We start from the raw sequence: 23,151 nt of genomic DNA on the forward strand, positions 1-23,151 counted from the left end.
TTCTGTGTTCATTAACTCAGCCAATAGCTTTGATAACTGCTTGCAGTATTTCCCATGCTGTGTATAAATCATAATCCAAAGTTGTGGAGTTGAGGAGTATTTGGACCCCAAAGCTTTCCTTCAGTCATACTGGAGTACCATTTAAGGTGCTTTTTCCAGAAGATGCTTTGGTCTTGGGACTTCTGCTGGTCACAGTGACCCCAAGATGTGTTAGAAAGTCTTTTCCCAGCCCAGCAGTTGAAGAAGAAGTTAGAACTCTTCTATTCTCGTTCTCAAGGTTGTTTATTGTTTCTTACCTATAAAATTCTTTCTCTGGCCTGCCGAGGTCTGTTCAGCAGGTCAGACAGAGGCACACTGGCCACCCTCAGGGCAGTGTTATCTTTTTATACTGAAAACTACGTGTGCATTATTTACCATAACTTCCCAATAGCTATCAACTGTGTTAGACAGTGAGCTTCTACTCTAAACCAATCCAAAAGTGCCAGCATCACAGCAGAAGATGGAGGCCAAGAGGAAGAAGGAGAAAGGCTGGAGGCCCAGATTCCTTCATCTTGCCTCCTGAACCCCCATTCTAAAAACCCCAAAAATCTATTTTTCACCCCATGACAAACAAACTATTTTTCTACGTAAACTTTCATGGCTTGCAGATCCTCATACAAGGTTGGTAATTTTTTCCATGGGTCCTAATCAAAGCCACAGGTGTCTTGGGTTTTGTGCCAGGGTCTCTGAGCCCCCAGTCAGGGGTTTGAGCAATCCAGGACAGCCAGAGGGGTGTCCTCAATCCTGACACTTTAGTTCTGGTTGTTGCTGAGTTTTGAGTACCTGAAGTACTGTTCAAATAGGAAATGGTAATATGATTTGTGTTGCTAATAAAGACTTTTGTCTGTTTTTATGGGTCAGAACTTCAGGGATACAAGGAGGCCCTGAGCGTTCCCGTGGCCAAGCCAGGCCGCCGCCTGTACAGCGTCAGAGACGGCACCGACCGCCCGGACTCCGTGGTGGTGCAGATCGATGCCACAGAGGGAAACAAGGTCGTTACTGTGCGCTCCCCTCTGCAGGTAAAAACCACCCCAAGGCACCAGCCCCTGACAGCACTGCTCCTCCATGAGCCACCTTCCTTTTCTTCCTTAAGGCATTTCTTTGAGATCATACTTTTCTGAAATGTTGCTTAAAAGCCACTTACTAAGTGTTTTGCGCTGTTTGTTACATGAATTTTCCTTTGGTTTTCCCTTTCCTGTTTGGCTTTCTAATATCCTCAGCATTGAGGATGCTTTTTATGCTACATGACATTTTAAGCATGTTTTTCAATTCTTGGGACTTTGTGTAATAAGACAGCTCAAGTCTGTTTCCTAGAGGAATTTGCTTAAATCTACTAATATTGGTTTTCCTTGTTGTTACTGATACTTTTTCCTTTAGAAATTTGCACCATAGCAATTTGTACTATTAGAAATGTAATGAAAATTACTCATTCTGATTCTAGATCAAGAACCATTTCTCAATTCCATTTGTGATCTACCAGCTGCCTAAAGGCTCCAAGTTGCTGAAGCCAGTTGGCATATCCAAGCCAGAAGAAGAGTTTCATGTTCCTTTGCATTCATACAGGTACATTTCCTCTGCTCTGTAGGACCAGTCTGTGTCACACTGATGCACAAATACAGCATTAGTTTGAAACCTTAATTTGCATGTGAAAGTCTTCCTGACTGGACTAAAACTCCAAAGTGGTGTCTTGTTAGGTAATTAGTGTGCTGCAAAAGCACTTCAGAATATTTGCCATGACTTTAAAATAGATGAAGTTAGGTGTCAGTGAAAAGCCACTGTATACAATTCCTGCTGTTTTCTTACAGGTGCCAACTGTATGTCCAACCAACAGGAATATTTGAGGGTCAGTACAAGGAGTCCACAACTTACATTGCCTGGAGGGAAGAGCTACACAGGAGCAATGAAGTCAAGTGCTTGTTACAGTGCCCAGCCACTGAGACCAATTTCTTACCTCTAATAATCAGCTCAACAGCTGTACCTGACAATCTAAATTTTATTTCAAGTTCTGTAGAGGAGTTGGATCCTGCCTATATTATCCACCTTTGTCCTACACTGACTGTGAGGAATCTTCTACCATACTCCTTGAGATTTTTACTTGAGGTAAGTTACTTTATGGGTTTATTTGTGAATCCTTTACTTGGTTTTGAGAAGAATGCATTTACTAAAAAGTGAAGGTGAATGTAGCGTGGAAGATGCTGAATGCTGGGCTTTGTATTTTCTGTTGTAAATGAATGAGGCAGATAATTAATTCTGGATGTTTTGGGGATTGTTTTAAATTTATATGTACCTGACCAGCTCTGCCTTGCTCCTTTAACAGGAATCTGCTACTGGATTAGTCTTTTTCCTTTACTTAGTTCTGACATTCTGTTTGTGTTTTGCAAGCTGTCTTTAGCTTCACAAGAAGAGGTGAAAGCACTTGTAATTTCTAGAGCTTTCTTTTTCTATGTAGAAAATGCAAATTCTCTCCATTCTGACACTGATTCACTGATTTACTGATGACTAATGTGAGGTCTCGCTTGCACAAATTGGAACAATCTTGGAAGGATGCTACACAGACAGTTTTCCTCCTGTCTGTTCAGTATTTTCAGTATCTAACATTTCTTCATGAATCTGAGTGATTTTAGGAAATACAACAAGTGTGATCATTTAGAACCACCATCCTTTTTCTGTTTTGTCCTACTTGCATAACTGGCTGTGACCAGTTAGATCTTTCATTTAGATCTTTAATTTAGATCTTTCTTTCACTTCTGTCCAACATCCCAGTGGCACTACTCCCAGTTTTCCTCATCTTCATTGTACTTCAGTACTTGGAGTAACAGAATGTAGAACAGAGTGTTGTTGCCTTGACTGAGGAGCTAGAAACCAGTAATTCATATCTAAACCAGTAATTCATATCTATTTCTGAAGTCACTATACCTGTACAGGGGTGTGTGCTTATTGTCTTCACATCCCTGGGCTAATCAAGCCTGGCTACTATTCCATACAGTTAAATATAGTCTTTATCAGTAAAAATGTTTTATCAGTAAAAATTAGGAAAGCTTCTGTTGTTGGATGCTACTGCCTGAGCCAAGTTGTGCTACCAGATAGCATGGCAGAACTGGCAGGTCTGTACCTTGGGGATTCTTTAGTGTAAAAAATCCTGGCTGGGTATCTGCAGCATAGTCCAGTGCAGTGTTACACCCTGTATTGTAAGAATATGAATAAGAAATCACTGCCAAAATCCTTTGGGAATCATGGAGGAGAGCAGGAGGGAGTGGAAACAGGGGATATGTTAGAACTGGTCTGCCTTCCTGAGATCCAGAATTAAGGAGTCTGTACTGCTCTGCAAGTAAAGTGCTGTTGATCTCATATTATTCATAGGATCAATCTCAAGAGAAAGTGATTGGAGATTAAGACATGGGTTACTGAGGTATCTGAAATGTACATCCTATAACAGAATAAAATGCTGGTACTTGAACCAGCATTTAAAATCTAATTTTTATGCCTTGTCTAATTTTGCTACAGGGAACCGCAGAAGACCGGGAATTAACTGAAGGGAGCGCTGCAGATGTTTTTAATTCAAGAATCAGCGGAGAAATAATGGAGCTTGTGTTGTTAAAATATCAAGGCAAAGACTGGCATGGCCATCTTAAAATTTGTGATGGGATGTGTGAATTTTTTCCTGTGTGTTTCACATCCCACAGTGCCCCGCAGCTGACGGTGGATGTTTACATCCATTCCAGGCAGGTCGGGGGCCACATGGTCCTGTCTGTGTTCAGTCCCTACTGGATTATCAACAAGACCTCCCGAGTTCTGCAGTACCGAGCTGAAGACACTCATGTGAAGCATCCAGCAGACTACAGAGATATTGTTTTGTTCTCATTTAAAAAGAAAAATATTTTTAGTAAGAACAAGGTATGCTTAATTTAGGTGGCAGTCTTTAGGCTGTGCTCTGAGGGAGAAAACATACACCCTTTTTATATAAGGAATATTTTTATGTAGCTTTTAAGTCTAAAGGTTTTAATTTGACTGCTGCTTTCTTTGGTGCTTGGGCATTTAAAATGCACACTGTAGATATTCTGTTTTGTGTTACACACGTTCCTTTTTGTTTTGATTTTGGTGTGATGTGATGTTTACAAGGGCAAGTGAAGACTACTGCAGTAGAAGGTTTTTTTGAACACTTTGGGATTTTGGAAAAAAATTTGGCTTTTTTGGAATTTAGAATTTTTTTATATAACTTTTTTTACCTAACAGTAGTTGAAAAAATGGTTGAAAAACTATTCATTTGATTATTTCCTTCCATCTCTTCAAGTTTGTGAAGCACCGCAAAGTGGTGGGCTTTTTTCCCCATCTATATGTGCTGTCATGAGCACGAGTCAATGAGGAATACTGTGCTTTGATACCTTCTACTGTAACATCTTTCCCAGAACTTGATCACAGATTAATAAATCAGAATATAAAAAGTGATACTAGAATATAAAAAGTGATACTAGATTATTAGAATATAAAAAGTGATACTAGATTAGGTTATCCTAATTTGTGGGAGGTGTTATAAGCACTTAAGTGTTGTCTTTACATTTCTATATGTGATATAACTGCAGTCCATAATGCATTAGCTACAGAATGAAAATGAGTTGACTGAATTACTTTGCATGTTGTTGTTTTTTGTGTGTAGATCCAACTCTGTATTTCGACTAGCACTTGGTCCAGCAGCTTTTCCCTTGATACTGTGGGAAGCTATGGATGTGTCAGGTGTTCAGCTAATAACATGGATTACCTGGTAAGATCTGTTGCAGTGGTTTGTGAGGCTCTCTGTGTTCTTTTGGCTTGACTTTTTACAAAGGTGTAGTACTTTGTGTTAGAAAACACAATGGTGAATGTGCATTGTGGAAATAATTGTTCATGATTGTTTGCAAGTGTTTGGATCTGCACTCCTTATCTGAGACTGCATTTTCACAACTAAGCAGAGTAAAGAGATGTGAGGAGTTGTGTTTTCATGTACTCTTTAACTGTGTTCTCATGCTAATGGTCATTTTGAGTTGTCAGGATTTACTCCAGAGGGATATCTGGAGGATTTTCCCCACAAAAGCTACAGCTGCAAAATGCGAGTGCTAAACCTGTCAGTTTACTCTTGTGTTAGTTGAGTTGCATAATTTGCTGATTTTACTGCATGCTTGGTGTTTTACTTCAGGTGGAAGAAATGGGACTGTTGTGTGTTAGGCTTTGTAATTACACTGATGTTGGCTTTTCTATTTTTCTATCCTGACATTTCTTCTTAGCTTGTTATTGATTATTTGCTCAAATTTTCCTTGTTCAACAGGTTGGAGTTAGCATCAGAATGAGCAGTTTCAACCTTACCAGGATAGTTACCTTCACTCCATTCTACACAATAGCAAACAAATCTTCTCTGGAACTTGAAGTTGGAGAAATTGGTCCTAATGGTTCTCTTCCAACTAATAAATGGAATTATATCTCAGCTTCAGAGGTAATGCTTCATCTTTTTTCCTTTTGATATCACTGTAGACAAACTGGTGTTTAGGTGTCACTTGAGGGAAGAGCAGTTCTCTTACAGAATCTGTCTCTTCTGGTAGCATGACATGGATATTTCACATCCCAAGGGAACTTGAACAGTACAGGTTGTATGTCCTTCAGTGTAGGTAAGTTAGTAGAGGTGGATGTGTTCATCAGGAGATAGTTGGGTAAGAAGTAAGGCATGTGAAATAGTGTCAGTCACACAACCCTGTTTGTTTTACTGCTGGGTTACCGTATTGAACATACATGCAATGTTCAAGTCATGTGTATTTCTTGTCTTACAGTGCCTTCCATTTTGGCCTGAAAACTCCTCTGGTGAACTTTGTGTAAGAGTAGTTGGCTGTGAAAGCTCATCCAAACCATTCCTGTTTAAAGCCCAGGATAATGGTACTCTGCTGAAACTGGAAGAACTGGTGAGACTGACTTTGTGTAGTCGTTAATGCTCCATTTTAGCCCTGTGGTAGTTTGACTCAATGAAATCATCAAGATCAAAACCTTGTGCCTGAAGTTGTGGGTACACTGCACTTCATTCAGTTCTGTTGCATTAAAAAAGTTATGAATCAAGTTTGCAGTGTTGTTAATGTTTTCATAGCTGTGTAGTCAAGTTGATTTTCCTGTGACAAGCTTATAGCAAACTGAACAGCTCTATTGCTATTAAGTAACAATGGTATACTGCACCTCTGACATCTGGGCTTTTTGCAAAGGGTATGTCTTGTGTGCCTTCAGTTTGTTTGAATAGGTAACAAAAAATACATTACATTGTAGGATTTCTTGATAAGCTATTACATGTTGGTGACACACAGTTCATGGTTATATTAATTTGATTCCAATGAAGAATATTATAATTTGAGAACTCAGCCTAGCCTAGTGTTAGGGAATATGTTTATAAAGGTACCATGTTTAGTAAAGTCTTTGGATATAATGCTTATCATAGTTATAATTTGAATTAATGCATAAACAAATGTTGGGCCTTGTCTAACTTCCTCTCCAGAATGGGGGCTTGCTGGTAGATGTGAATGTCTCCGAGCATTCTACTGTGATCAGCTTCACGGATTACCACGAGGGAGCTGCCCCAGCTCTGATTGTGAACCACACTCCGTGGGACTCCCTCAGATATAAACAGAGGTATGGGAAAGAAACAATTCACCATTGCTTGTTCCACCAGGGATAGCCTGGTTAAACATCACCAAGAGGTCACATGGGTATCACCAAGAGCTGATGTACCTGCAGCTGGACTTGCCTGGGGTGAATGGTTTAGGCCCTTCATGCCTCACTGCTGGAGGGGTGGAGTAGTTAGGGCTGGGGTTTGCTTGCACCACTTCCATCAGTGCTTTTAGCCAGTGAATGCTGTTATTTTCTCCTTTTCTTTTAACCTGCAGTGGGTTACAAGAGGAAATGGAGTTGAAACCAAGGCAAGTATGCCTCTTTGCCTGGACAGATCCAACCAAACCGAGAAAATTGACTTGGGGCTACGCTCAATGTTTTGGTGAACATGACCTACTTAAGGTAAATTTTGTAGGGGGAGAAGGAAATGCTGAACCAATTTAGGACTATTCCAAAATTAAAACTGTCTGGGAGAAAGCTTCCTCAGTAACTTTGTGTCTGTCTCATCCTGTAGGAGACTTATAGCTACTGTCAAGAAGCAAGATTTTAGGTGTTTTGATAGTCCAGTGTCTGTCTTTAATTAGCTGCCCGCTTACACTTCACACTACAATGAATTCTTCTGAGGTGGCTTGCTTTTTCTGTTGAGTAGCACAGAGTTAAGAAAACTGAAAAATATTGCTAGTTAAAAGAAGGGATAGGAAAGCAAATTTGAGTTTCAGTTGTACTGGAAATGAGTTTAATTTCACACATCTCAACTCAGACAGAACCAGTTACAGTGTGCTTTACTGTATAAGCACTTGCTTGGATCAAATTTTTCACATTTAAAAATGGTTTTAGTTTAAAACCAATTTCCTAACCATATAATTATGGTTACATTCATGGTTCTTTGGGGCTTTTGAGAAAAGAAAACTATCTCAGTTTTGCCTTATAAATTTAAAATTAAAGTATGTGCTTTTGAGAAGCAGAGATCTTAGTAATTGTCTGGTTTTACTGTTTTATGGTGTATGATTTATTGCCTTCTTCTGCCAGTACTAAGATTCCAAGCCTTTTGCTTTCTCTGAAGGCTTTTGCTCCCTAATGATTTCCAATATTATTTTAAACCACAGATATTGCTGGAATGTTTAGTTTGCAAAAGTGGGAAAAAAAATTCCCAACCTCAACTTCTTTCCAGTTTTAGGGTATAAGGTGCAACCAAGTCAGGACAATGCAGTAAACTGAACAAACAGGAAAAATACTGAGTTCTGGTTTGTGTTTGTCTGTAAACTTGCTTATGAACATAGAGCAACATCAGGGATTTACTCATGTAATGTGCTTTTTTTCCCTCCTGATGCAGGATGACTGTGGCCAGTTCCCTTACAATGCAAACACTCAAATTCACTGGGTGTCTTTCCTGGATGGACGACAGCGAGTGCTGCTTTTCACTGATGATGTGGCACTGGTTTCCAAAGCACGACAGGCAGAGGAGCTGGAGCAGCCTGATCAAGAAATAAACTTGTCAATCCATAGTCTTGGACTTTCTCTAGTTAACAATGAAAATAAAAAAGAAATCTCTTACATAGGAATTACTAGGTACTGCCCCATGGAAGTGTAAATATTCCTTTGAATAATCAAAATTTGGCAGTGTATTATAATTTTAGCAATAGAGTTGAAGGGGATATGTTTCAAGTTAAATTAAGTGAAGCATTTTTAAACTTAAAACTTAATTTTAAAATTAAGTTCTGCATTTACTCCTATTGTGGAATTAGAACCAACAGGACTTAACTGCCCCTTTTTTTTTAGCTTACAGTAAAAAAACACATAATAGGGTTTTTTGAGCCTGAGAAATTAGCAAATTGTATTTTACGTAGTTTGCATGCATAAGAAAGGTATAAGTACTCCAAAATTGTTAACTTTGTTATTTATCTTGCAGTTCTGATGTTGTTTGGGAACAGAAACCAAGGCAAAAGTGGAAACCATTTAATCAAAAGCAAATAAACCTATTGGAACAAGCGTATCAAAAGTATCTCTCCAAGAGTGCTTTCCAAGGTCCTGGTTGGCATAAACTGGACAGCAATACTGAGGTGGGTATTGAGTTTTAATGTTTGAATGCTTTCAGAAGTGCAGCAGTTAAAACAGATTTCTGGTTTACTAAGTTGGGAAAGATGCTGTGTGAAGGGAAACAGAAACAAGAGGCAAGATTTTTATTTAAATAGTTACACGTTTTACACAGTAGAATGTTTTTGGTTTGTTGTGATACTGAGGCAGTACTGAGCTATTATCCAGATTTGCATTATGATGTAAGAATTTCAAAGGATTTTTCTTTTCTTTTTGTGGTAGAAAAGATTGCTCAGTGTCTGCATGTTAGTTGTGAACCTATATTTGCAGTATATACCCTAAATTCTTTGCAGAAATTTTGGTTTTAGCTTCTTAATAAGTGCAGTTCCCATTACTTGATGTGGTAAAGGAGTCTGCAGCGTTCAAGGACTCTGGAAATTAATCCACTTACCTGAGCTTGTTCAGACATTAATTATACATGCCTGCATTCCATGCATAAAGAGTGTATTCAAATGGCTAAGTCCAATACAGCCATTTTATGGTACCATAGGTCAGGCTTGTTTCCTATATTATTTCATTTGAAAAACATGTATATACCCTCAGCTCTTTGAATACTTGAATTTTGACCATTGCAGTAGTGCATTTCTAGTACATGGTATCAAATCTTTTATCTGTAGGTCATTGCATTTCACTCTCAATAAAGGAGAGCTTTATGGTTCTGCTTCTCATAACTTCAAAGTTTCAGGATTGGGGGAAGATGGCAGTTGGGAAAATAATCAGCTGCATATAAATATCTCTAATTATGCCAGTGTAATATATAACTCATGAAGAAGTAGCAACTTAGATGACACAGAGGCTCCTGCTTGGGACAACTAAAGCTGCAATGTAATGTCCTTGTCAGACTAACTGATGGTTTTCACTACTTGCCATGCAGTTAATTAGATGGAGGAATTCAGTAGCCTCGTGATCTGATAATAAGGAAAACCACAGGGTTTATTTGCTAGTCTGTCAACAATAAAAACCATTTTATTGTTTCCCAAATTCAACTGTATCTTAGCTCTGCTTTCTTATATTTGCAGGTGAATTTTAGCAAGTCTCCAATGGAAATGCGTCTCCCCGTCAGATGCAGCATCCGCCGTAACTTCCTGTCAGGAATTCAGGTTGAATTCAAGCAGTCACCTCACCAAAGGAGCCTACGGGCACAGCTCTACTGGCTGCAGGTACCAGCCTTCCTCTGGTTTTCAAACTAGACAGGCATGTGAAGGCTTTGATTTCATTCATTTATGTGGAGAAGTATTGAAAAATCAGGAATGACTCCATGCTCTCAGAAGGCTAATTTATTATTTTATGACGCTATATTGTATTAAAGAATACTATACTAAACTATCCTAAAGAATACAGAAAGGATACTTACTAAATGCTAAAAAGATAATAATGAAAACTCCTGACTCTTTCCAGTGCCCTGACACAGCTTGGCCCTAATTGGCCAATGAGTCAAAACAACTCACAGCAGAATCCAATGAAACAATCTCCAAACACATTCCAGACCAGCACAACACAGGAGAAGCAAATGAGATAAGAATTATTCTCCTTTTCTCTGAGGCCTCTCTTGCTGCCTTTCAGCTTCCCAGGAGAAAAACCCTGGGTGAAGGATTTTCAGAGAATGTGAATGCCACAAAGAAGTATCTCCAAATCTTTTGCATGTGCTGCTTTGCTCACTGCATCAGAGTAGCAGGGGTGCTGTGATGGAAAAGTATTGCAGAACTGTCATCCCAAGATTTTGAAGTAGTATGGAAGGAATTCCACAAAACTGTGTGCTAGTGTAAAGCAGGATGCTATGGTGGAGAGTTTATTTGTGAAGAGCTGTGTTTGGGTGTTTTAAAACCTCAAAGAGCTGTGTTTGGGTGTTTTAAAACCTCAACCTTTTTCAAAATTTTACTGTAGTTTTTACACAGAAGTGTAGCATTATTCTACAGAGTATATCTACGGGTTTAGAGACCTTTAGTACAAAAACTGCCTGTCTAATGGGGAGTAGAGAACAGGCATTTAAACATGCTCAGATCAGCATAGTCCTGTCAGTACTGGTAGTGTTGCTTAATTTGCCAGTAGAGCACTTTAGCAGGTACTGGCAAGAAGTATTCAGTGCTAGAGGGAAATAATGTTGAGTTGTTATCATCATTGCCATCTTCATCTCCATTTGCTGCCCTTCACTGAGGATACTGGTACTTTTTCTGATCAGCTGGTGTGGAAGTTTGCTCTTTCCTTTTATCTTTCCTTTTGTTTTTACTTTTGCCTGAAGGTGGTTTTCACTGTACACTCAATGGATGCCATCAGCTGCAGACCTTGTAAGGGAATCTTTGTAGGTGTGAACCTCTCCAAGCATCCCTTGTGCAGCACTTGCAACTATTTGACCCTTTATAACTGAATAAGTAACATTGCACAATAGTATCAGAGTAATCCTTTTCCTCTTTCCTCCTTCCACCCTAATAAGTAGGGCATTCCTCTTGAACACAATTTAGGAACAAGTTACTGAAGCCTTCTGAAATAGGAACTCTGTTTGATTATCATGTCACTGAAATATTCCTGTAATTATGCATTATTTTTTAGGTTGATAATCAATTACCAGGATCTATGTTTCCTGTTGTATTTCACCCTGTACCCCCTCCCAAGTCCATTGCTTTGGATTCAGGTGAGAGAAAGCCTATAGTAATATCAGACTTATTCAGCCTTGAAAGTAGGAGCTTGGCAATTTATTTTTAAGTGTTGTTTTTGTCTTTAGAACCAAAACCCTTCATTGACATCAGCATCATCACGAGATTCAATGAATACAGCCAAGTCCTGCAGTTCAAGTGAGTGTAACAGTGAATTTTAATTTAATTTTTGAGATATGTAATGTCTTTTAGGAGGGAACTTTGTTCTTAAGTTTGTTCTCCTATCCAAACCACTCTTGACTTCAGATTGTTTTTAAATGTCTCCAATATAAAAACATAATTCAGAAAGGAACTTGATTTTAGAAAATAAGGACTGACCGCGTGAAGGGACTGTTATGCAAATTCTTTAGCAATCAGAATTATTTCCTTCTTGTACTACAGTATCAGAGTTGTGTGTCTGCTGTGAAGTGCTGGCCAGTAGGCACTTCTAACTATGAACTGGGAGTTGATATTGTGGATTGTAAATCTTAATATGTGACATTGCACAGCAAGACATCACTTGTGTAGGCTAAGCATTTAATATTTACACTTTCTTTCCCATTTTAGGTACTTCATGGTTCTTATCCAGGAAATGGCACTGAAAATTGATCAAGGATTTTTAGGAGCACTTAGTGAACTTTTCACTCCATCTACAGACCCAGAAGCTGAAAGACAAAGGGTAATGTATGAGAGAAACATAATTTTTGCTGGAACGGGACCGTAAGAGATTGAGGAATTTAAATGAAAATCAATATAGTAAAAAATGGAAAAATAACCCAGAAATTTTGTGTCTGTTGTGGGTTGTTTGGGGTTTTTTTGCTATCCCTGGATTCATTAGTACACTCATATTTAAGTAGCTAGTTAACTGTATTTAACTATGATTATTTTTTCTATTGTTTATTTATATATATTTATATATATATAAACACATTTAGATATAATATGATTAATTGTATTACATATATGGATGAGATTAACTTCCTTTTTTCTTTTAAATTTTAAAACCAGTCTAAATTAATTCAGCAAGATGTGGATGCACTTAACACTGAGCTAATGGAGTCTTCCCTAACAGATGTGTCAATGCTCAGCTTCTTTGAACATTTCCATATTTCTCCAATTAAGGTATGCAATAGAGAGATTATTGGTTAATAAATCATCTGACTAATTCATTACAGTAAATACATCCCTAGTGGGGAATTTACATTCTCAAGAATTTAATACTTTGTTGGAAAACTTCCTCTGTTGCCCATGAGTGCAAACAGACTTTTTGACTAAGAGAGGAGAATCAATGGGTATAGTAATGATGAAAGCCAGATAAAATACTGGATAAAATAATGTATCAGAAATTGTGTTAAAATACACTTTATTGGGATTATCTTCATGTCTCTTTTGAAGCAGTTAGATTTCTTTGGAGCAAGGGAAGAAAAAGCATCAGTGGATGAAATGATAGCTTTCCTCAGCTTTCATCACTGATTTGTTTACATGTGCACCACATGACCTGACTACTCTGGTTTGGCTTTTCTTTGGTCTTGATTTGTCTTGTTCTACTAATTCTGCCTTGACAGTTGCATTTGAGTTTGTCTCTGGCTTCTGGTGGAGAAGCATCAGATAAGGGGGAAGAAATGATAGCCATCCATTCTCTGAATTTGCTGTTGAAAAGTATTGGAGCTACCCTAACAGATGTGGATGATGTTATTTTCAAGTAAGTGAGTTCAGCTGGTTGGGATTGTTTGTTTGGGTTTTTTTGTTTAATACTTTGACTGCTGTACAGTTAATAATTGGACCCATGGTAAACCTTGCTGGCTGATTCTAGTGTAAGTTTATACAGCCTTAGGGGAAAGGGAGGAATGGAGAGAAGATGGGGTTTGAGATCCTTTTTAAGGCAATAGTCTTCAGGATTCTCTGAAGGAAAGCAGAGAAGTATTTGAATGAGGAGGGGTGTCTTTAACTAATGTATGATTACTTGTCTTTCAGACTTGCTTTCTTTGAAATTAAATATCAGTTCTACAAGAGAGATCAGCTGAGGATGAGAGTTATTAGACATTACAGTGAACAAGTAAGCTTCTTTAGTCAAGTCTTTGTGTAAAATTTTGAGTGTATGTCTTACAGAAGATTTTATTTTTCTTCACCAAACACTTAGTTGGGCACTCTAATACCTTACTTGGGTAGTAAATTAAAAAATGAACCAGGCTGAGGTTCTGACATGTGTGACAACAGCTCATAACACTGCTTTTGTTGTTTGCCTTTTTTCTTCCCTCTCATCATTTAGTTCCTGAAACAGATGTATGTTCTTGTACTTGGATTAGATGTGCTTGGAAATCCATTTGGTTTGATCAGAGGGCTGTCTGAGGGAGTTGAAGCTTTCTTCTATGAGCCATTCCAGGTATGAGTTCCTCATTCTTCAACTGTGCCTTTATAAAAGGCTGATTGAGTGTACTGGTAGGTTTATAGTTTGTTGGCACTGTACTCCACACCCTGAACAGGCAGACAGCAGTAATTTTTTTAATGTGAATTTCAAAGAAATAACCTGTTCAGATGGCCTTGCATCAATGTAAAGGAATTGCTAGTTTTTCTTGAAACAGATGCATTACGGTGTAGTTTTCTGCTATTCCTAATAAATTTCATTTTTAGGGTGCTGTTCAAGGACCTGAAGAATTTGCTGAAGGCTTTGTAATTGGTGTTAGAAGTCTTCTTGGGCACACAGTGGGTATGTGTCATAGTGTTCTTTTCTGGTGAATTCCCACATTATTTTTCTAGTGAGTATTTAAGGTTGTCATACTGTTGCCAGTGTTTGTGGTACAGATGATTCACACATAATTTACCTGAGACCATCTAAATATCTATTTGTAGATTGAGCAACCAATGTGAGAAACATTGCATATATAACTAAATTAGTAACATGCTCTGGATAAATAAGAAGCATAATTTTAATGGTCCTAAAATGTCTGGGGAAACCTGAGAAATGTTCTGTTACAATTTAGATTTTTATTTAGCTGTGTCTTGACAGTAATTAGAGAAAACACTATTTCATCCATTCTGCTATGTAACATGTAGTAAAGTGCTGTAAGTGTTGCTGTATGTATGGATACCAGAGCAGATTCTGGAATCTTCCCATGGATAACATGGCTCTGTGTGAATTCATCATATCGAAACTGAATGTGAAGGGAAATTGCTATGAACTTGCTGGCTGTGTGTTGTCTTCTGTTAAGCTATGAAAGCACAGTAACTTCTGCTTTGTGCCCTGATCCCTCAGGTGGGGCAGCAGGGATGGTGTCCAGGATCACTGGTACTGTTGGCAAAGGCTTGGCTGCCATCACTCTGGATGAAGAATTTCAGCAGAAAAGGAGAGAGGAGATGGGTCGGCAGCCAAAAGACTTTGGGGAGAGCCTGGCCAAAGGAGGAAAAGGCCTTTTGAGGGTATGGTTTGGGGATGAGTGTTTCATCTGCCAACTTGCTTGAAAATCACCTGCAGGAAGTTTGAGATCTTTTTTTGTCAGTTAATTAACTAAGCAGAAGAGACAAACAGGCAGTGGGTTTATAGGAGACTCAGTGTAGTGAAACAGCTGTAGTGTTTGAGGTCATGTTTCTGGTCACCTGAGGAATTGGAGTTAGGATCTTGAATGGAAAATAACGCCATTTTCTGCTGTGAATTGTATAAATAAATAAATAGTTACTCATATTCAACAAATGTGTTAGGTAATTAGGGTAACTGGGCCCTTTTAGGAACACAGGTTGTGGTAATTGGGAATGGGCCCCAGCTGTGAGCAGCAGGTGAGCAGCACTGCCAGCAATGAGCCATGGAGTGCCCAGGGGCACTGAGCAACACCAAAGGGAGCAGAGGGCACACAGGGGCAGAGCATCAACATGAGGGGTGTAAAAGGTTGGCCTAAAGAACAAGAAGGGCAGATGCTTGGATCCTTCTGCAGTGGTCTTACTCTGTTTGGGTTGAAGCTTTCTGAAATTGTATAATAATACTCTGTGTATGGTGGCCATCTCAACTGTGACATGTGGTGCACCAGGCCCTTACTTGACCTTGCAGTCAATTCTGTCATTCAAGTCTTTGCCTCAGTTATAGTTTTCTTAAAAATATTAAGTAAGAGGAAAAACAAAGCCACAGCCCCCAGCCAGGTTTCTGATACTGAAATTTACATTATAAAGTATTAAAATAAAGATGTGAGGCAACAGGCTGCCCAGTTGGACTGACACCATTTCAGTTTCTCATTGGGAACTTAATTATCTTTGTTTTAGGGTGTTGTTGGAGGTGTGACAGGCATCATCACTAAACCAGTAGAAGGTAAGCACAAAGGCTGCATTGCACTGCTTTAAGTGGTTTCTCAGTACTTGACAATTTATTTTGTAATGATAAGAAATAGCAAACCCAGTATGGTGATGCTAAGGCATAGCAAGATTTTTATATTTCTTATTCAAATGTGAATTTACATGATTATTTCCTCATATATCTTTATATCTGTTTTTGGTTTTACTACCTTTTAAACATTTTTATGGCTTAAGAGTGGATTGTCTCTGTGATGTATTTTGTTAGGCCTGCTGTAGTACCCAATTTATTGTCTAAAGCAAGAATAAGGATAGTAAAAATAATAAACTAAAAATCATCAGCTGAAGGAATTTTTTGGGGCTCCAAAGGTCAGAGAAATCTTAAAAAGCAAATTTGGTTTTATGCCTGAGGTCAGTATTTGGTTTTATGCCTGAAGTCAGTATCATTCATGAAAATGATAGATGATGAAAAATATCCAGGATAAAATGCCTCTTATTAATCTTCAGGTGTCAGTGATTTAAATGTTGGGAGTCACCTGTAACTGTGTGGTGTTTTACAGCTTTTGTGTGGTACTTAGGTATGTTGTCCTTGTCTCTTGGGTGGGTGACCACACCTGCTTTCTGAGCATTCCTTTGGTTCATAGTTATATATCACCAGAACTATAGAGATAAAAGATAGATAGAGAAGATATCTCTATAGAGATAGAAATAGTTAACTTCTATCATACTTGTGCATCTTAGTGTCTTCAGAATATTTTGTTATTACTGTCAACCTATAAAAAACTCATCTATTGGCATGTAGTCCAGATGGAAAGGGTGAGAAGGAGAGTCTTGGTAACATCTCAGTTCTGGGCCCTTCAGAGGCTGCTAAGGTATGAAGTGAACAGGGATGTGTCTGAGCAGAGCAGGAAGCAGTGGGTGACTTCCCACAGACACTCTCTGTACAGTTGGACTCTATGCAATCACTGGCTGTGGGCTGTTTCCAACACAGAACAGTTCCCCTATGGCAATTATAGTTTAACTCTGTGGTTAAGTAGGTCATGAAAACATTTATTTTTTTCTGTTTCTGTTCTTTTCAAGGGGCTAAAAAAGAAGGTGCAGCTGGATTCTTTAAAGGAATTGGAAAGGGGCTTGTAGGAGTGGTAGCCCGCCCGACAGGAGGCATTGTGGATATGGCCAGCAGTACCTTCCAGGGAATTCAAAGGTACAGGGCAGGAGGAGGTTTGGAAGTACTCACCCTGTGTTGGATACCAGGTGGTAAAGTGCTCCAGTAGTGCCACACAAGTATTAGTTAAATACAAAAATCAGAATGATATGTGAGGTTGAGCAATGCCCAGTAGTCTGTAACAAATGTATGTTATGATAACGAGGAAATTGCTGCTCCAGAGAACGTGCTGCAGTGTGCTAGTTCAGGTAGACAGGAGCTCATCACTGTGGTAGTTCAGGTAGACAGTAACTAATCCATTGTTTAATTTTGCTCCTTCCACTGAGGAGAAATATCTGTTAAATTTACTGTGAAAACCAGACCACTGCAATTTTCAGAGTAAAACTTCCCAGTCTGAACTTTAGTTAGCAGTGCCCATCAGGGCCTCCTCATGTTTTAATGGGACCTTTGGATAGTGTGTTGATACACTTGAGAACCCTTAGTAAGTTACTGCATTTGGGAATAAACTTCTCCAGCTTATGCTGTAGCTTTTAATTGACTAGTGCCACTTTTGATTTATTATTAGAAGTGTGTCTTTACTATTTACATCTGCAGGGTACCCATGATGTGTAAGTGGGATGTGTGGCAAGTGAAAGGCTGACTTCTTAAAGATGCATTGGTGAAACTCAGGCTTGTGTTAAGCTTACAGGATCATGTTGCACTGTCTATGGCAGGGTGGCAGAATCAACTGAGGAAGTGTCAAATCTCCGTCCCCCACGCCTCATCCGTGAGGATGGCATCATCCGGCCCTACAACAGGGTGGAAGCTGAGGGCTATGATTTATTTGAGGTATGTTTTGCATTTTAAACACAGAGTTTTAGGGTTCCATAAAGGATTAAGTGCAATCAATCTGTAGCAGTCATTATCTGAAGTAGAAATTGGCCCCAGCTCATTTCATCAAGCAAGCCTGGATGGCAGGAAGGCCCAGTGCTTGGAGTAAGCTGAATGCAAAATGGAAACTGTTCTGTAGTCACTTCTCATACTCTGGAAGGAGGTAGTAGGATTAAAAATTATAAGGATTAAGATTGAAATATGTGAAAAAACCCCATTTTGATAGTTCCAGAATTTTGTCTTTATAACAAAGCTAAGGTTGGTTTACAGATTAAGCAACTAAATAATAGACCTTGAATTGTTTGGTTGTATCAGCAATTAAAAAAACTGCATGAATTTTCATAATGCTGCTGTTTGGTTTTTCCTTATGTTGTTCATAATAGCAATCTGTCATAGCTACAGGCACTGTGTGGACATTTAGCCTGCTTTCTCATGTGGATGTGCCTAACATATGGAGGATGAACAACATGAGTTTTCGAGTTCTTGATAGTCAGAATCTGGTTAATTTGTATTTTAGACTTTGTGTTTTTAATACTTATGTTTAAATGCTCATTGAAATGGTTATTTTTGCTTTATTCTGTTGCTAAAAGGTGGAGTAAAATAACTGTCTACATGAATATTTTAAGACCAAAACTTGAATATTTACTAGTTGCTTGTACGTGATCTTTTAATCCTTATACCCTGTTCTATTTCTAACATTTCTTTTCTTTCTCTTTCTCTCCTGGCATGCAGCAAGAACTGGAATAATGGAGTAAACATTTTCCATATTTCTTGTCTGTTTCTCTCATGGTTTTTCATCTGCCTTAAGTATTTAGATAAAACGGCATGATTGCATTTACCATGTCCTCTCCCCTTCTCAATCTTTTCTGTGTAGCAGTTGAATAAAATGGTGTTTGATGTTGTCCAGGCTCAGAAAACAAACTTGGATAACCATCTTCAGTAAGATTAGATGAGTGAGTCAGATGGGAGAGACAGGGAGGGTTTCCTGTATGTTTATTTTTTTGAGGATGCTTAGCTCCTTATGAAGGGCATACAAGAGAAGGGACTTGGAAAAAAGAATCATGGTAGGTTAGATCCTGAGTTCATTTATTTATTGGTGCTCTCCTAGAGGTGGAGCTGTGGACAGAGGGGCAGAGCAAATCTTGAGCAAAATTTAAAATAGTGGTAGAGAATGGACTTTACTTCTGGGAAAATGCTTGTGATTTCAAGTTTTCATAGAAGTGCTGAGAAAGCCTGTGCTTGTGGTTTCTGTGCTATACCATAGCCCTGACAGCTCCATATGCTGACCCACTATGCCTTCAAGTTACTACTGCTGGTTCTTTATGAATTTGCTCAGTTAAAACATACAGCTAGCTTAGTTGACTCTGGCTTTTATTCACAGAATCTTCAGGGGCTTTGCTCTTCAACATAAAGAGAAGTATAAACTGTCAGCTGTTAACAGGAATTTACACACAAACATATATAAATAAGTATATATGTATTTCTATACTAAGCAATGCCATAAATTTCATTACTAATACAGCATCTTAGAAATTAGCAAGCTGAGCTTAACAAGCTGTTGTCAGAGCAATTTTTTTTGCCTAATGTATGGGAAAAAATGTTGAACAGAAGCATTTTTGCTGGTAATGCCTTTTAGAATGTAATGGTCAATTTAAAATTGTTCAAAAGAACGTTTAGTGAATTTTTTTAGAGGATTAAATGAATTTAAATTGTGATATACTAAGCAGGCCACATTTTTTCTTCTTGAGGTTTTTTTTTTCTTCTCTATGCTTTTTACATCTGGCAAAAAGGAAAAGGTAGCACAATCAACACAGAAAATTTGATGTTATGCAGTTCCTCCACATCTGGTATTTGTATTTTTCTTAAGAGGTGTAGATTGGAACGGGATACAAACCAGGAATAGATCCTCTGTACAGTTCACTAAATACAGTTGGTTTCTTTCAACAGGTCAGTTTAATGGAATGCAGGGGAGGTTTAATTAACTGTTCTTGGTTTTCATGCTAGAGGTCAGTGTTGGGAAGGCTTTGTTTTCTAGTGTAAGTTAGCAAGCAATGTAAAGCAAGACAGAACAGTGTCTTTACATGAAATTGGATATGTAATGAAAAAAAAGAGTCAGGAGGTCAGTCCTATGTGCATTTACAAGTTTAATCACAATAGGTACAAGTGCTGCTTATTTTTGTACCCAGTTTTGATCCTATATTACAAGTAGTTCAACCAGGACCCACACCTTCTCATCTAATTTGACTACATTTAATGCATATGTCCCTTTAAAATAAATATAGGCTCATGGAATGGCAACCTTGTAAGGTTACTTTAAGGGTCAGATTCCTCAATATCATGTTTTTTTACCTCAAAAATGTTTTACTTAATTACTTTTGTGTGAAATGTAGGTATTAGAGCTTGTCTTATAGGAGCAAACATGTGAGTTTTAAAAGAAAAGGTGCTTATTCCACAGGAAAAGTGGGGATTTTAGTGCAAACTGAGGGCCACAGCCAGGTGGAGTAGATCAGTTGAGCTGTGTAAGCTTGTTTCTGCAGTTCCTTGTCCCAGAAGTGCTGGGTGTGATGTCTGTGGGCTGTGCAGGGATGTGCTCAGTCAGTCCCACTGACAGCTGGGAGTGAGCAGTGATGTGAGCAGTGATGTGAGCAGTGATGTGAGCAGTGATGTGAGCAGTGATGTGAGCAGTGATGTGGGCAGTGATGTGAGCAGGCTGTGCCTCTGCTCATGGGCCAGCCTGGGCAGCGCATCGTGGCTTTTGTTACTCACAAATGCACAGCACAACTCCGAGGGCAAATAGGGCAGCTCTAGGAAAATGGTTTGCCAAGGAATGACTCCTCAGGAGTTTGAATCGTGGTCTGAGCAGTGTTGGAGCTGAGCTTTGCAGGGGCAGGTGCTGGGAGCCTTTGGTGTGGTGGGCTGTGCCCGTGCTGGCAGGGCTGTGCCTCGTGGGGGCCGCTGCTGGCCCGGCTCCTCAGGGCTGCCATGATGTCAGTCATACATTATTCAATGCCTGTGGCATTACTTTGTTTCATTTCCCAGTTAAAGCATGGAGCTTTATAAAGAATGCAGAACACCTCATGAATAATTGAGGCAGGGTGGTGAGACAGTGTTGTGTGGCAGAGCATAGACTATGCTGGAAAGTGCAGATTCTATTTCTGCCTGATTCACTGTTCTGCTGTGTAAATTTGCATTGGTTCTTTCATTTCCATGTAAAATAAGAATGAGTTAACTTCTTCAAAGTGCTGTAGTATGCTCATAAAAATAACAGCTTTTGATTAAGATGTCTAAATTTTAAAAGTGTGCAGATCATGGAGTAATTTACATCAAGTGCAACCCCCTTTTTACATAATGCCACCACCATTGTGCTGGCATCTATCAGGTGGATTGAGAGTAGCTCAGAAATACTGCATCTTTTAGGCACAGGCCTCAGTGGGAACTCTTACTTTGGTAACATATTGCATGTAAAATCTAAAAATACTATTGGGATTGTTTCTGAAGTTATGAGAAACAGGCTTTCTCTCCAAAGCTTTGAGTTTGAATAGAGAAATATGCTTATGAATAAATCTGTTTCAATATGTGGCATGTCTAATTTCTTCATATTCAACAAAAGGATTCAGAATATGGATTGCAGCCTTTGAATTACAGTCCTCACATGGTGGTGTGTTTTCTATTTCTTCAATTTTTTACTTGTTTTTGAAACAGCTAAGGTTCAGGTATAAAACGTGAGTTCATATTTTCATTTTTGTCATATGCTGCCATTTTTCTTCTAATGTTTTGAAGAGGCTTTGAGATAAGCAGTCTTTCTGGCATCTTTTTTTCCTTTCATGTACATTGTACAGTTTCAGAAATTTTTAAGATGGTCAGAAAGGGATATTTTTTATAGATGATGTTGGTTGACCCTATGGTTTTGCTTACTGAAAAACACTGGATTAAAATGTATTTCAAAAAATAACATCACTAGAGAGCAAGTCCAGGAAAACACTATGCTGTTGATTTCAGCTCTTGAATATTCATTCACTTTTGAGATTAAAGGATTTTTTGGAGTCAGTTGTGATGTATGATGATGCTTTAAGATATTTGTTGAACTTTTGAATATATGAAAATAAAAAATGCAAATAAAAAAAATTCAAAACTTCTTTTAATTGATTCTTATGTAAGCTGATCTTTCATTTTGGTTACTTAAATTGCATAGAATTAAACCTGTTAATCACAGACAGACAAATGTGGAGTCAAGTGCAGCCTCTATTGTCATCTCATCAAAACCTTCTGAATTCTTAGTCCTTCCTCTTTAGGTTATTGTTACTAGTTTATCAGAAACTTGAGGAATGAGAAGGTGAGGAATTTACTGTTACAGAGGCTGAATTCCACAGTAGTAGCTGTAAAATGAACTGAAAGCCATTTTCCTTTGCTCTGAAGAATGTCAAACCAATTTTGGGGCACCCATTTGCTAAAAGTTGATCTGCAGTATTTGCATTCTGAATCCAGACATTCTTCCGTATGGTTCCCCATGTTTCTACTCAGGAGCTGCCCATTTTCCCTTAAAACTTAAAATTTGTGATTGTATCATAAATAAGGTGCTTGTATTGACCTGGAGGGTACAAAGCTAATATGGATTGATTTTATGCATATAATTGTCTTGCTAATTTTTGGTAATTAAACACTTTTTATAAGTGTCTTTTTTTAAAGACTATTTTTTTATTGCCTATTAGGAAAACCAGTAGTTGACACAGATTTATTGTCATACTGACTTTGAGGCTAGTTTCCCACTGGTAGCATGTTATTAATTTCATACTTTTATCTTTTTATGCATGATGTTTTGATGTGTATTCCTTTCCCACAAACATGTTCAGGTATCACTCTGTGAGTCTTGCTGTCTTTAGCAAGACAGCAAGACTTGAGAGCTTGATGTTGGGGTGACTGTGAGCCTGTGTTCTGTGCTGGTCTGTGTTGTTGATGGAATATTGTCACTCTGGTGACATGCTCTAGGAAATATACTTTAGTCAAAAAGTACATACAGAATGGGAAACCTCAATGAATATTAAAAACCTCAATGAATAATCGTCAAAAAAAATCCTAGGAGCACTTCAGTACTTTATTTGAAAACTTTTTCTGTGTTTGTAGGTTGTCACTTGAGTTGTGGTTGTCTAATCAAAAGGTGATGAGTGATTTAATCTGCATTTTCACACACCTTTGTGTTTTGGGTGTTGAATGGTCATATCTGCTCACTTCAGAAGTCTGATTTCGAGGTGCATTGAGAATTTGTATCTTGAGAGTTTCTTTCTGAGGGTCTGAGTCATGTGCCTTATAAAAATGCATGACCTTTGCAGGGTTTCACTCTTGAATGAAGCCTGCCCCATGGGCTGTAGCAGAATGAACATTATTAAACAATTACTAGCACAGAAAGGAAATCAAAGCTGAAGAAATGTCTGATACAGCAGTGTCAGTGTTCTGCCTTTGAGTGGA

The 23,151-nt window shown here is 38.4% G+C and overlaps 1 protein-coding gene across 3 annotated transcripts in view; it reads left to right on the forward strand.

Moving 5' to 3' along the window:
- VPS13C (vacuolar protein sorting 13 homolog C) overlaps positions 1 to 23,151 on the forward strand; it is a 75,145-nt gene that overhangs the window by 47,304 nt on the left and 4,690 nt on the right. For all 3 annotated transcript variants that reach the window (XM_084213574.1, XM_084213576.1, XM_084213575.1), the window contains exons 56-79: positions 901 to 1,058; positions 1,481 to 1,602; positions 1,845 to 2,139; positions 3,544 to 3,933; positions 4,694 to 4,798; positions 5,339 to 5,503; positions 5,835 to 5,963; positions 6,542 to 6,675; positions 6,930 to 7,056; positions 7,988 to 8,223; positions 8,564 to 8,714; positions 9,768 to 9,908; positions 11,296 to 11,377; positions 11,468 to 11,537; positions 11,946 to 12,057; positions 12,387 to 12,500; positions 12,944 to 13,080; positions 13,353 to 13,434; positions 13,648 to 13,761; positions 14,010 to 14,085; positions 14,632 to 14,795; positions 15,627 to 15,672; positions 16,734 to 16,857; positions 17,532 to 17,646. In XM_084213574.1, coding sequence (XP_084069700.1) covers positions 901 to 1,058; positions 1,481 to 1,602; positions 1,845 to 2,139; positions 3,544 to 3,933; positions 4,694 to 4,798; positions 5,339 to 5,503; positions 5,835 to 5,963; positions 6,542 to 6,675; positions 6,930 to 7,056; positions 7,988 to 8,223; positions 8,564 to 8,714; positions 9,768 to 9,908; positions 11,296 to 11,377; positions 11,468 to 11,537; positions 11,946 to 12,057; positions 12,387 to 12,500; positions 12,944 to 13,080; positions 13,353 to 13,434; positions 13,648 to 13,761; positions 14,010 to 14,085; positions 14,632 to 14,795; positions 15,627 to 15,672; positions 16,734 to 16,857; positions 17,532 to 17,646 — 3,389 coding nt within the window. The remainder of the gene's footprint in view (positions 1 to 900; positions 1,059 to 1,480; positions 1,603 to 1,844; positions 2,140 to 3,543; positions 3,934 to 4,693; positions 4,799 to 5,338; positions 5,504 to 5,834; positions 5,964 to 6,541; positions 6,676 to 6,929; positions 7,057 to 7,987; positions 8,224 to 8,563; positions 8,715 to 9,767; positions 9,909 to 11,295; positions 11,378 to 11,467; positions 11,538 to 11,945; positions 12,058 to 12,386; positions 12,501 to 12,943; positions 13,081 to 13,352; positions 13,435 to 13,647; positions 13,762 to 14,009; positions 14,086 to 14,631; positions 14,796 to 15,626; positions 15,673 to 16,733; positions 16,858 to 17,531; positions 17,647 to 23,151) is intronic.

The sequence above is a fragment of the Fringilla coelebs genome, assembly GCF_963513975.1.
Source record: "Fringilla coelebs genome assembly, chromosome: 12".
Classification (NCBI taxonomy): Eukaryota; Metazoa; Chordata; class Aves; order Passeriformes; family Fringillidae; genus Fringilla; species Fringilla coelebs.